The following is a 14,569-nucleotide window of genomic DNA, read 5'->3' as shown; positions in this document are numbered from 1 at the left end:
TCGAGACTCTCGCCCACAAGCTGGACACCGTTTCGATCGATGTTGAATTGATCCAAACGGATTTATCAAAAAACAATGAAAAAGTCATATCTTTAGATCTGAAAACTTCCAGCCTAACGGGTGATGTGTCCGACTTGCAGACAGAGGTCCGCAACCTGCGGACCTCTAATGATTTTTTTGCGCGCCGGTTGGAGGACTTTGAAAGTAGGGCCCGGCGTAACAACGTACGCATTATTGGGGTCCAAGAAAAGTCGGAGGATCTGGCAGCTGATCTGTTTGTGGAAGATCTTATCACCTAACACCTCGCTCCTAAGGGTCTGAGCAAGTTCTTCACGGTTCAGCGAGCCCACAGAGTACCGGGTGGTAAACCGAAGTTGGGTGCCCCACCGAGACCTCTCATCGCCAGAATCTTTAACTTCCGGGATAGAGACGCGATCCTGCAGGCCTCACGGATGAGTGGACCCACGAAATACGAAAATACCACTTTAAGTTTCTACCCGGACTTTACACAGGCAGTTCAAAAGCAAAGACTTGGATTTCAGGGTGTCAAACGACGACTGAGGGAGATGGAACTGAAAAATGCAACGCTTTTTCCAGCCAGGCTGCGCGTTGAATTCGCGGAACGAACATTTTTTTGATCGTAAAGGAATGGCGGGAGACTGGCTCGACACTTTGCCACACCAACGTGGCCGGGAGGAATATTCTGGAGGAGCGGAAGGCGGCCCGATGGAGCATGGTTTCCGGTCCTTTAACTTTACTGACAACCCTGACTATGGTTCGATGACTTACTGTATGATTTAATATGTTATACCCGGGAGTGGCGTGGCGATTGGTGGACTCTTTCCTCCTCTGGGGTTTCTTTTTGTAGACTAGTTTGATGTCAGGGCGACAGGCACACTGCAAGTTGGGGTGGATATTTAGTTTTACGCAGGGGTGCAGGGTGGGGGATTTGTAACGGGTTTCTGATTCGAGGGTGGGGGGGGTTGTTCAAGTGGGTGTGTTTTGGTTCTGTGCAAGGATACATATTGTTCTATCATTTGATTTGGATGCTGAGTTCCGAGGAGGGGTGGATCTGCTTTCACTTTTGGGATGGGGGTAGGGGATTGAGACTAATGAGTTGGAATGTGAAAGGGTTAGGGGACAGGATAAAACGAGGGGTTGTGTTACAATTGTTGAAGCGACTCTCCCCTGATGTGGTATTGTTGCAGGAAACACATTTGATCTGTAACACTTGTCATGCCATGAACCGGAGAGGATATCGCATGGTTGCCCATGCGGGGTTCTCCTCTGGATCCAGAGGGGTGGGTATCCTAGTTAGGAATTCTCTCCCCTTAGAAATAGATGCAACGGTCCTGGATGATAGGGGGCGCTACGTAGCTCTTACTGGACGATGGGAGGGTAGAACTACATCCTTGATCTCGGTTTACGTAAACCCCCCCGCCCCCCCCCCCCCCCGGGTCTACAGTCGTCAACTTTTGCGGACCGGGGGCGAGTAGTATTGGGACTTACTGAGGAGACTCTGGTTATGGGCGGAGATTTTAACTCTGTGGTCTCTGGCAGGGAGGATCGACCTCACAGGGTCACAGAATTGGCTTAGTAGCTTTAGACACACAGGGGTTGGTGGACTGTTGGAAACTGCTACACCCGGCCCAGAATCAATACTTTCCACTCTGGTGCACACGGTAGCCTTTCCAGGATTGACTACATTCTGATGCCAGCTGCGCAGGCCCCCTCAGTTACGGAGGTCCAACATCTAGCTCGGGGAATAGCCGACCACTCTCCACTGTGGCTTCGGATAGAATCGCGTGTAGGTTAGGAGGGGCGGGTAGCCCCAATTAATATGTGGTATTTCACTAACCCTAAGACCCGCGCGGCTTTGGTCAAATCTCTTGACCAGTATTTTGTTGAGAATCTGGGATCGGTGTCTTCTGCAGTATCGCTCTGGGAGGCCTTAAAGACGGTCATCCGAGGTCAGGCGTTGTCATTGATTGCTGGTGCGAAGAAGAGTGGGAATGAGGAGGTAGTTCGACTTGAGACAGATTACCGAGCTAAAGCGTGATTTGGAATTGGGAGTCACCCGTGAGAAGATGCATGTTTTGCGTCTTCAACAACGACTACAGGGCGCTGGTTACGGATGCCGCTAAAGTCATGGGCAGGGAGCAGCAGGGTCGATTGTATGATGTCGGGGATAAAGCTGGGAAACTGATAGCATGGTTAGACAAAAAAGAGAGGGCTAGTCGTGTGGTTCCCGTAGAGGTATCTTGTAGGACTAAACGGTAGTTTCAGGCCTGATTTTCCTTTTTAACAGAGTCACCCTCCCAGTGTCTGAGTCGACATACAGTTTAGACTGTTCTTCGGCTGAGGGATCCTGTTCCTGTGCTACTGTAGGTTTTTCCCCCAATCTCTGCCTTTTTGCCTATGTTGGTTCGAATCCGCTATCCTTTTCGACCACCCTTGGCTTGACATGTGGAGAGAGTCCGAATTTTATCGGTCCGAGGGGTTGTTGGACCGGTTTAGTAGCCTTTATTAACTTTTTAGGAGCCGTGGTTTTCGATCCGACTGTTTTTGGTTGTTCGATAACCATTCTGTGGTCCGGCGTCGACTTTGGAGCAAGTTGCTTCGGAGCGATGCTTTTGTCCCTCGGTTCGACAAAGCTCTTCGGCTCGAGTCTCGATTTAGGAATAAGTGTCTTTGTGTGCACTTGCTTTGGTTGTTCGACGTGTACCTTCGGATAGACAAAAGTTGACCGTTCGAGGCCCTTTTTAGTCTTGCCAGGCGTCGACGTCGATGTCGTCGGGTCGACTGCCTTCCGCTTAATCGCAGACGTGGGAGTAGTTGCTTTGGCCTCGACAATCTTTGCAAGCGACCTCGATGGGTCAGCGACCTGTTTTTGCTAGGTCGGTTTTGACGGATCCCCCATTTTCGGTCCGAAGAATGGGATGTCGATCAGTTTCGGTTTGGCAGCTATCACTTTCGGTTTCGATTTCTCCAGATTTTGGAAATGTTGTACAGATGGCTCTTGTAATATATTCGTAGCCGGGCTTAGCTGCGGGGCTATCTAATGGTCTATCTGATCTTGGCTAAGGCCTTCAGGCGATGCCTCGACCTTAGCCTCTGGATCTGAACCAGCAAATATATTGGGCTCCGTCCTCACGGTCGGCCCAGTGTCCTCGCCGGAGTCGTCCTCGACGGCTCCTATGCCTGGTTCGTCGTCCCCTACCTCGATGTCTTCCTAGTCATCGACACAGTAGTTGGAGTCGTGTTCAGACCCCAAGTCCTCAGGGTCGACGACCTCTTCGTCATCTTCAAAGATGTTCTCCGGCGCTGACCTCTGCATCGTCTGTCGCGCCGCATATCGAACCCGAAGAGTCTTTTTTGACCTAAATTGAGCCCAAGCTAAGCAGTTGGCTTAGTTGTGTTCAGGAGATAAACGCTTATTACAAACTGGGTGTTTATCAATGTGTGGGTATTTAGAGTTACAGTTGGGGCATCGCTTGAAATGACTTTGTTCCATCGACGATTGGCCCTGGTGTCGAAAAGGCCACACGGCCCGATTCGACATCCTGAGTAGAAAGAACAGGAATAAGTTGTAGGTACCGATCGAAGATACAATACCGAAGCCCCCAAGACCTTTTGGCCTTTAGAAAGTTAGAAATATATTTCCGAACACCGAGTAACAGAAGTACATCCGCACCCAATGGCGGAAAAAAACAATCGGAGGATGGAGAGGATGCCCATGCGCACTGTAGTCCAGAGGAGGAGCCACCTATCTCGTGATACTTCGAAGACAATGTGCAATCATCCGGACCCAACACTAGGCGGCGATCTATGCACAGGTATCAATTCAGCAGCCCACATGCCTCGAACCTATTCATTTTGCAGCGTGAATCTTTCTGGATTCACTACGCTGTGCATAGACTTTGTAGCGGTTTCTCATGCTTGTGGCGGCTGGGTGGAAGATGAACGTTGGTTATTGAATATGTGTTGAAGCACCTCTTGTCCGACTTGTGCTTCCTTGTTCATCTGTATATCCACACAGTAGTGCTTCGTGAACGTGTGCACTGAAGCCCATGTTGCCGCCAGGCATATGTCCTGAATTGGTGTGTTAGCTAGGAAAGCTATTGTAGCTCCTTTTTTCCTGGTAGAGTGGGCATGTGTCCCTCTGTTAGTTCCTGCCCTGCCTGCTTGTGGCAGAACTGTACTGTTTGGGCGATCCATCGCGCAATTGTTCCTTTAGTTACTGGTTTCCCCATAAAACTGTTAGCGAAGGACACAAAGAACTGCTTTGTTTTCCTGTGACTCTGACGGTGTTCCTCTGACCTCTCCACCCGCTCGGAGTCGGAAGTTACCGGACGGATCGCCTTTGCCTGGGTCCCCACCCGCTCCACAGCGCCTGCCGGACCTCGCGTGCCCCGAGGTGACTGTTCTGCTACGGAGGCTGTGGCACTACGAGGGGGTGCTTCCACCTGACTGCTGCCCGGCTGACGCCTGCCTCCGCTACTTTGCCGAGAATACACGGAGCTGCACCGGGACAAAAGGGAGAGGGCTTGCCTGAGGTTCCTTTGTTCGTAGCCGCCATGATGTTGGTCGGCTCTTCAGGTTACTGTGCCTGGTACCGGTGAGCTCCTCTCCATCCTGCCTGACTACCACACGGCCAGCTGTTCCCTCGTTATGCAGCAGACAGAAGGGGATACAGTGTGCTCCAGGGACGACAGCTGCTTACCGGTCGTGTCCCGCGGCCCCCTTTCCCCCCCCCCCAGCACTCCAGTGGACTGAGGACAAGATGGCGGTGCCTGCTCTTCGGCGCTGTGGGGATGACTATGTCCTTTCCTCCTGGGACGACGAGCATACCTTCGTGCAGGGGGCCGGATCAGACTTTTCCTCCGGGACTGCAGAGCTGCGGGACTTACAGCCGGAATGGACCTACATGGATGTGATGGCGGTCTTGGGTGAGCTACGATCGGAGATGTTGCACAATTACAACGTACTGGGTGAGACACTTGATGCATGTGCCCATGCTATATGCCGAGAGCAGGGGGTTCATCCCCGACAAGGTCTGGAATTGACTTTGCTACAGTCTGCCAGCCCACCGCCGCCTCCGAGTGCTACTGTTGCGATTAAGGAAGCTACTGCTGAGGCTTGTGGAGATTTGTTGCCACCCGTCAGGACTGCTGCTGCAACATTGTCTCCCCTTTGTTCTCTGACTGCCTGCCTCGTGTAATAGTCTCGCTGTTTTGGTCACTGCCAGCCTGTCCTCCTGCCTGGTCATCTGCTCCTTCCTTGGAAGTCTTGACTTCCCTGTCTCGTGACTTTTGTCGCCTGGATGCCTCGGATGAGTGTGTTATCAAGGGAGAACTACCTATAGAGGACAGGCGATGCTCTTTCAGCGACTGTGCACCTCCCCCATCCTCGAAGCGGCCATGCTTCTTTGTCGACTTGGACTGCATCGGACTGCCACGTAGGGTGGGTGAGAGAATAAATCCCAGGTCGGGCCAGGGCTAGGCGGTCCCCTTGCTGCATTGATATACTGGCGGGTGGAGGCTGCGAGGGACCCTAATTTTGCTTGTAACATTGTGTAATGTTAGTTGACTCTCCCTAATGGTTAGACCTTTGGTGAAGCTATCTGTTGCCGATACTGGGGTAGAGAATGTTTAATGAGCCGGCGGTGACCGAGCGTGTATGATGCGGCCCTCCTCCCCGTCGTTCTCTAGTGGGAGTTCTGGGACAGATTTCTTTCCTTGCTCCCTATATCACTGTGAATATTTTTCTTTGCTTTCTCTTTCCTTTTTCTCTCCCTACTTCTCTTTTCTTGCAAAATTTCGGGTTTATGGGGCGACAGACACTCTGCTGGGGGGGGGGGGGGCAGGCCATAGCCTCTGCATGTGTGTAGGGTGGGGGGTTATATTTAGTTTTTGTTAGTTTCTATGGTGCCTTTGTATGATCTTTTATAAATTTCTCTTTCTTTCTGTTCTGGGTCTGTGACAGGGGTTAGTAGGGAGTGGGTGGCGCTGTGGGTGGTACGTAAATGCGAACTGATGCTCCTGTTTTGCACTGTACTGCCATATTGACGGGGTGTTCATCACTACTGTTTCTTATTGATGCTGCCTGCTCATGTTGTGAAGTTAATGTAGGGACTCAGTTCTCCTTGATTCTATTCTTCACTGATTTATCTTTAGATTGAATTTTTTTTTAAAATTTAACCTTCAATGCTCCTTCTCCTTAGCGACATGATTCCGTTCAGTGTAACTGCTATTAATTGTTGCTATATTGCCTGATGCCGCTGGGGAACCGCATTGCTTGCACCTGTGCTTAAAAGTATCGTGGCCGGCCTGACGGTTGTAGGCCCGTATTTGTTCCCTTTTTCATGGACAATAAAGGTTTTCAAAAAAAAAAAGTGTGGGTCTGTTCTCATTACCACCCTATCGCTGTGTATCTGTATGGAGGGTTCCTGTAGTGTCAGTGCCTCCAGTTCGCTCACTCTGCGCAGTGAAGTGATTGCTACCAGGAAAGATGTTTTCATGGTCAGCATTTTTAGGGAGGCCTTGTGAATCGGTCCGAAAGGTTCCTTCATGAGTTCCGTTAGGATTAGGTTAAGGTTCCATGCAGGTGGTGGCACTCTTTGGCGGTGAGATCCTCTTTGCTCCCTCCAGGAATCTCTTAACGACCTGTGATGTGAAAAAACTCTTGCACGTTTCTCCTCTCGTGTAAGCGACTATCGCTGCCAAGTGAGCCCTCAGTGAGGATGAGCTCAGATTTTTGTCGAGCAGGTGCGTGAGGTACTTTAGCACTGTTGAGTCCTTTTTAGGTCTCGCCTGTCGATGCGCATGCGCATCGAGCAAGGCGAGAGTATTGGGACTTATCCACTCTTTATCCACACTGCAAGGAATCGTGGCGATTCCTTGCAGTGCCCGTGACTTTTAAGCTCAATGCGCATGCGCATTGAGCTTAAAAGCGCGTGCACGTCCGTCTTTGTTTACCCGCTCCGCCCCCTCCCCTTCCCGCCGTGTCGCATTTCTCCTCCCCCCTCCCCTCTCTTCCCTCCGTCTTGTTTATTTTACCCGCTCCGCCCCCTCCCCTCCCCTTCCCGCCGTGTCGCATTTCTCCTACTCCCTCTTCCCTCCGTCTTTAGACTTTAAAGCATGTGGTGCAGTGGTCTCTTACAAACATTTGATGCTATGAATTAGATTCAGTTTGTTACTTTACCTAATTTTGGATACAGCACGGACCAAGGAAGACTAGAGTGCGTTTTTTCCATAAAATGTACAGGTTAAAATAATCTGCACTTATTGGCAGCACTTGAAGTGAACGATTCATGGTTCATCGATGACGGTGGATTATTCTGTGCTGTTTGTTGTAGACCCTCTTCATTTCCAAGTTTGGTTGAGTCGTGGGCCTTTGGTGCAATGCTGTGCTCACGTCACCTGTCGTCAGTGAGCCATCCCCATCATGTCTTTGTACCTCCGGGTCAGCGCGCGGGCTTGGTTGGTCAGGCGGCTCAGAACGTGCAGCAGTCCTCGGGTGTGAGACTGGAGCAGCACTTCCAGGTCAGGGCTCTCTTCCGTCTCCGGGTGCAGGTCTGCGGTGTTGGCCTTGGCCGGCCAGCCGTCCAGAGGGATCAGCCCAGTTTCTACCGTCATCCGGATGGACTTCAGCATGATGTAGCTCTGGTAAAGGTCAGAGAGGCCGGTGCCCTGCGCCTGGTCCAGCAGGACATCGAGCAGCAGGCTGGGAAACCACTTCGTGCTCCATGTTGCAGGCGGCTTCGGAGAACCTGGCCATGGCGGAGGCGAGGCAGTTTTTCGGGTGCTGCATCTCCGAAACTGTACAGAGGCCTCCTCGAGTCGCAGGGCAGTTGTTAGGTTGGTGATTCCCAGTGCGACTGGGTATCTGCTGGCATTTCAGGGGTTATATGGGCCAGAAGCTGGTGGCGTGACTTTTTTTTTGGAGCAGTCAAATTGCAACAGTGGCAAAAGTTGGATCGTGCAGGCAATCTACTTCCACAGCTTGGTTAATAATCCCATGGGTTACGTAACGACTGCCAGCCCAAAGCTTGCTCAAGACAGCTCTTCGATTTCACTGCTCACTGGGTGAGGTGATCTGATGTTGGGCAATAAATAAACGAGACGTTCCTTCTGTTTCACAGTATGAATAACTCCCCTGCAGCCGGCCCAGAGTGACCCATGCAGACTTTGATAAATGCTTTATTCAAGGACAGTGTAAAATAACTTGATTAAAAAATGAAAAGATCTTACATGAGTTTACCAGATTTCGAAGTTTATTTTTCACTGTATGTGTGTAAAAAAAAAAACCACACAAAAGTACTATTAACATTTGAATAGTCCTAAATAGAATAAAATTACAAGACCTATATATTCCATCACCATGAGGTACTGTGCTTACGTTTTATGCGTCTTTTGTTGCATTCGGCTCTCGTGGTTTAGCTTTTAACAGTGCAAAACCTTTCTAAAACATAATTTTTTATAAACCTTTTTCTTGAATACCATTTCGCAAATAATTAACCATATGAGCTCATTTAGACACAGCTTGTTTTCCATAAGATGACATGCTAATTACTTGCATAAGACAGATGTGTGCTTTCAGGGTAGGGAACCACAGGTGTTATATGGTGCAAATCATAATAAACATTGACAAAGTCAATCAGTCTCACCTACGAGAGCCTGTGACTCTCACTCACCCTCACTCACCCTCACCCTCACTCACCCTCACTCACTCACCCACCTTCACCCTCACTCACCCTCACTCTCACTCACCCTCACTCTCACTCACTCTCACTCACCCTCACTCTCACTCACCCTCACTCACCCTCACTCTCACTCACTCTCACTCTCACTCACTCTCACTCACTCTCACTCTCACTCTCACTCTCACTCTCACTCTCACTCACTCTCACTCTCACTCTCACTCACTCTCACTCACCCTCACTCTCACTCACCCTCAACCCCTCACCCTCACACAGTGCAATAGGTCTCGGAGCATTTGAGTTAGAGCTTTTAGATTTGTTTATGGCTTTTTTTATTTGTAATTCTTTAGCATTGGCTACAGGAAACAAAAATGCTAAAGATTTACAAAAAAAACCCATAAACAATTCTAAAAGCACTAACTCTAATGCTGCGAGACCTATTGCATTTCCAATGCTTGTTTATCTTATTGTGTAGCTTTTCTCTCTTGCACCAGTGTAAATCTCTTCCATTTCGCTACGTAGCACTTCCGTGTGCCTGGTCTTCGAGCCTCCCGAAGTACACTTAGGGTGCTTTCTGGCAGTTTCAAATGTGCAAACTATGTCCTCAGGAGACACGCTACAAGGCTCAAGCTCTCTGGCTCCGGGTGCAGCACCTCTCCGTTTTGCATGGAGAGTAGGTCCTTTCTTCTCCCGAATCTGTGGGGTGCAGTCTGTCATCTCCATGATCTGCAAGTACCATGTCTGCCTGGCCCACTGTGGTGACACCAGTATAAGGGTCATGTTGCTTGCTCTGCACTTGCTGAGTACCTTGTGTATCAGCGGTATCGGGGGAAAAGAGTAAGCAAATGTCCTGGACCAGTCTATCCATAGGGCATTCCCCAGGGAGCCCTCCATGGGCTGTCTGGATGCGAAGTTTAGGCATTTTGCATTCTGGCGTGTTGCAAACAGGTCTACCGACGGTGTCCCCCACCTGTCGAAGAGCCTTCTCGTCTCTTGTGCATTGAGTTCCCACTCGTGGGATGCCGATGTCTGTCTGCTGAGCCAGTCTGCTTCTACACTGTCCTTTCCTGGTAGATGTATGGCTAGCAGGTCTATCTTGAGTGGGATGGCCAATCTCCATATCTCCTGTGCTAGTTTCGAAAGCAGGGTTGATTGTGTCCCCCCCCCCCCCCCCCCCCCTCCCTGCTTGTTGATGTAAAACATCGCTGTTGTGTTGTCTGTCTGGATCAACACTATCTGGTTGTACAGTTATGTTTGGAAGGCCTTTATGGCTAGAAAAACTGTCTTTAACTCCAGGTAATAGATGTGTCTGACCGCACTAGATCCTCCCAACGACCTGTAGCTTGTGACCATTGCTCCTGTAGCCATTCCTGTAAAGGTCTCATGTGGAGCCGTACGTTTGGCACTAGGTGTATGCATCATGCCCATGATTTTGCTCGCGGTCCTCATTGTCCGAGCTTGCCTCTTCTGGGAGAGCTGAGTCTCCCTCACGAGCGCTATCGTTCTCTTCTCGCTGGGGGAACACCTTGCTCTCTAAGGTGTCAATCTGTGCTCCTAGGAAGATTTTTATTTGTTCTGGTTCCAGGGAGGATTTTCCCCAGTGGATGGAGAATCCTAGAGTGTGCTGGTCACTCTCTGTGCGTGCTGCTTGCACGTTTTGTATGAGCTTGCTTTGATCAGCCAGTCGTCCAGGTAATGGTACACGTGTATCCCTTCCCTTCGTAGTTGTGCTGCGACTGTTGCGAGGCATTTTGTGAAAACCCTTGGTGCCGATTTGAGCCCGAACGCCAGGGTTGTGAACTGGGAGTGGTCTTCTCAGATGATGAATCTGAGGAGGTGTTTGTGGCCCCTGTTCATTGGGATGTGCAGTTAGGCATCTTTTAGGTCTATGGGGACCATGAAGTCCCAGCCTTGCAATTGAGGAAGTACCTCTTGTAGGGAGGTCATCTTGAACTTTTGCGTTCTTACGAACTTGTTTAAGAATCTTAGATCCAGGATGGGTCTCATAGTTTCGTTCACCTTTGGTACCATGAAGTATGTGGAGTATACACCCTTGTTCCTTTCCCTGTAAGGTACTGGCTCTATGGCTTGTTTTGCAGGAGCTCCTTTGCTTCCTCCCGAAGGAGCTCTAAGTCTTTCCTTGCTAGTTGCCTTTTTGGTTTCTGTCCATTGGCTTTCCCTCCAACTCTATGCAGTACCCGTACTGTATGATGTTGAGTACCCATTTGTCTGATGTTATACTCTTCCACTCCCTGAAGAAGTGTTTCAGTCTTCCTCCCACTGGTCTTACATGTACGGAGGTGTCTAGTTCGTTTAACTCCTGTCCGATGTGTTTCTGCTCTACCCTGGGAGTTTTTGCTCGGGTGGGCACATGGAGTTTTATTAAGTCACTTAGAGGCGGGCTGCGGTCCCCCTCTTATGTCGGCGTCCATTCCCTCTGCCGCGAAAGGACTGGCCTCTTGGTTGGTACTGCCAGGACTGTTTCTGCTGCCCCTGCTGTGTCTGGGTGTCTGCTTGGTGGGCTTGTTGGAACGCTTGGTGTGATGTTCCTGGCTGGTTTCCTCCCCTCCCGTTAGTTCTTCGTGACGGGGTGCCCCTTTTAGTACCTCTGAACTGCAATGCCCCCATGTATCTTGCAGTCTCGTTATCCTTTTTCAGAAGGCTGAGTTTCTCGTCAACTGGGGCCCCGAACAGAGTTTCTCAGTTGAACGGTGTTTTTAGCATGCTGTGCTGCACTTCTGGCTTAAAGCCCGAAATCCTGAGCCAGGCTTGTCTTCTCTCCGTGATGCCCATCATCATGAGCCTGCTGAAGGGGTCTGCACCGTCCAGGGCAGTCTTGAGGCAAGTATTGGCTACATTCTTCCCCTCTTCGACAAGGTTTTCAGCTCTTTGCTTGAAATCCTGTGGCATGTTCTTTACTAACTCGCCCAGTTCTTCCAGGATCTGGTATTGGTGCCTGTTGAGCAGAGCATTGGAATTCGCCATGCGCCAGTGCATTGCGGCATTCCGTTCAATTCTTCTCCCCACCAGGTCCATTCTCTTGCTTTCTTTGTCTGGAGGTGGCCCAGAAGTGGTAGGCACATTGGCCCTCTTTCTTGCCGTGGCTGCGATGATGGAGTCTGCTGAGACCGATCCCTGAATGTAGGGCAGGTTCTTGGAGGAATGTTTATACTTTTTCTCCGACCTGGGGGAAGACTGCTTTGCAGATAGCTGGTTCTTTGAAAGCCTCTTTTCCCTGTGCCATGACACTGTCGAGCATGGGCAGGAACTGGCTCCTTGTTTGTGTAGGGAGCAGTGTCTCGAGAAGGAAGTCTGCTTTCTGCTTTTCTTCGTCGAGTTTTACTTTGAAAACTGCAGCTGCATTCCTGATGACTGTGTTGTAGACCCCAATGTCATCTGGCGGCGAGGGCTTCGAGGGGTATGTGTTGACTGCTACCTCTGGGCTCTCGGTGTCGACGTCCTGCCAATCTATATCCTGAGTCTCCGAGGATGCAGACCCGAGGAGTGTCCTGCGGTCGTCGTATCCTTCCTCCTCGTAGTAGGAAGCCTCCTCCTCTTCGCCCAGCGACTGTCCTTCGACGTCATAGTCCTCCTCCTCCGTTTCCTCGACCACCTGTAGCCTAGGTTTCGTCGGGATTGTGTATTCTTTCATCCTGGCGTCTAAATCTTTTTTCCGCTGCAGGATGTTTTCCATCTCGGCCTCGAGGCGTCTTTTCTTTTTCTCCATTTCGGCCGCGTGGTCTGCGTCGAATGGATCGGCCGCTCTTTATGGCACCGAGCTGACTTTTGTCGTCGAAGGTTTCGGTGCCGAGCTGGCTCTCGTCCTTCGGTGGCGCTGAAGCGTCCTTCGGGTCCTTTTCCCTCTGCGTCGCATGCTCCTTCTCGGGGGCGATTTTCGACGTCTTTTGCTGTTCTCCAGCTCTCGGCGCCTGGGAGTCCTCAGAGGATCCGCTGCGCCTTGGTGTAGCGGACCTAGAAGTTTTCGGAGTCAGCGCTTTCGTGGTTTTGCCCTCAATTTTTTGAGACTCAGGGTCTCTTGGTGCCCTAGGGGCCGTAGAGTCTCCTACCTTCTTTTGGAGTCTTCATAATATCGGTCTCTACAACCGTGTAGCAGTCGTGTTCAGCGGCATTGTCCTCCTCGTCTGATGATAGCCCCAGGTCTCGAAGGAACGGTGGCTGTCTCTTGCCCTGCATGGTGGCGTTGGCTATCCTCTGTCTCTCACTCGAAGAGTCTTCGGCGTGAAGGTGGAGCAGGCGTTGCAGTCCTTGCTCGACCGGTAGGCAAAGGTTGCAGACCGGGTGCTGGTCCTTCTGCGCATACTTGCGGTGGCAGTTACAGCAGAATTTGAAAGGAGTGTTGTCCATCTCATGCGTTGAGCTTGCATTCTCCGATTGACGTCGAAGTTCTTGAAGTTTTTCTTCCCCTTAGTCGTCCTCTTCGAGGATGTAGTCTCCTGTAGTCTTCTCAATCTCTTTTCTTGCAAAGTGTGTACTTTCCTTCTTTCTCCAAAAATGTCTGGAGCCCTTTCGGGAACGATCCAGACCCAACCGCGGAAAAAAGAATCTGAAGATGGCGCCCAGGAGTGGGAGCTTCCGCAGGAAGCGTGCTGACGTCACCGGAAATACACCAAAGATGGGACGTCGGCGCCCACCTGGGCTACAAAAAAAAAAAAAAAACTACAAATCCGGACCCAACCACAAGACCGCAGAATAATGCACAGCTTCGTGAATCCAGAAAGATTCACGCTGCAAAACCTGTACACACAGGGCCCACCAGGGCAAAGCTGTGACATTCGATGAGCTACCTCTGTGGGTGGCATCCCAAGGCATAGCATTTGAGTTACAAGCCCTAGACAAGGGACGAACAGCAAACACAAATCAGCCAAACATGTATGCACCAATCACCAGTAAGTATATGACAAGTACAGTGCTTTGGCACTGAATAGCAGTTTTCAAATTGCTCAAAGTCCTAAATCTGCAAAGCAAGGACCAAACAGGAGGACAAAGCCAAAAAGGTCAAGGGAGATCATTCCAAAAGATGCAAGGTTTAACAGCATAAATACTTGTCAGGGGGACTGCAGAGTTGAGAACTAATGTGACATTTAACTTCAACCTACAAATCCGTGAGCTACAAACGCAATTTTTATTAGCCACGACAGTGAGTTGAAACCTCACTCACCATTCGATAGTCATGCACACAAATACAAAGCTACAGTGGTGACCTAGTATTACCTCTTTGATGTCACCTTTTTTCCTCTTGCTTTCGGCTTTCTCTGGTCCAAGAGATCCAGGTTTTATAGATGCGCTATGACCAGGAAATCCAGGTACAAGTGTTTTGGCTTTTGATCTGACAAGTGGAGTTTTAACCTACAAACATCAAAAGTATGAAAAGAAAATATATATTAAAGTAACTAAAAGCCAGGTGGTCAAAGCATTTCCTTCATTCAGTTAAAAAGTTTTGGTGGGCAAACATATCCTGATTGCACTGCAGGATGATTTGGTTGAAAAGTTTGAGCTAAATTACAAAATGAGTTAAAGTTTTGCCATCAACAAGTCAAAGAGTGCTTTCAGTGGCAAATGAGTTGCTCATGTGACACTGCAAAGACGCAAGTGGCATCAAATCCCTCCTAACGGAGAACACAAAAAACTGTGGAAAGTGGAAAGCTCAGCAAGGAAGTTTCAGAATTTGGAAATGTATCAGTAGAACATGCAGAACTTTGATTTCAAAATTGTAGTGTGTTCAGGGGGTCAGTATGGATAACACCATATTTTTTACTACAGTGTGTTGTGGTGCATAGCTTTATTGTTTGATAGACTGAAAAGTGGGCGAGTCTTGAGAGAGCATGAGCGGCACCAACATTCCACTGC

General features: G+C 49.8%; 1 protein-coding gene and 1 pseudogene across 2 annotated transcripts in view; both read right to left on the bottom strand.

The window, feature by feature from the left end:
- The window catches only part of WDR43 (WD repeat domain 43), a 465,298-nt gene that overhangs the window by 218,915 nt on the left and 231,814 nt on the right, over positions 1-14,569 (bottom strand). The window contains exon 10 of the mRNA XM_086926143.1: positions 13,934-14,068. Within this exon, the coding sequence (XP_086782269.1) occupies positions 13,934-14,068 (135 nt within the window). The remainder of the gene's footprint in view (positions 1-13,933; positions 14,069-14,569) is intronic.
- On the bottom strand, positions 5,979-7,894 carry LOC147706889 (thyroid hormone-inducible hepatic protein-like; annotated as a pseudogene). The gene has a single exon (XR_015296431.1). The product of XR_015296431.1 is annotated as a thyroid hormone-inducible hepatic protein-like (transcript).

The sequence above is a fragment of the Lissotriton vulgaris genome, chromosome 6 (genome assembly GCF_964263255.1).
Source record: "Lissotriton vulgaris chromosome 6, aLisVul1.2, whole genome shotgun sequence".
Classification (NCBI taxonomy): domain Eukaryota; kingdom Metazoa; phylum Chordata; class Amphibia; order Caudata; family Salamandridae; genus Lissotriton; species Lissotriton vulgaris.
Note: the sequence above shows the minus strand (reverse complement) of the source record. Positions and strands in the feature narration are given on the sequence as shown.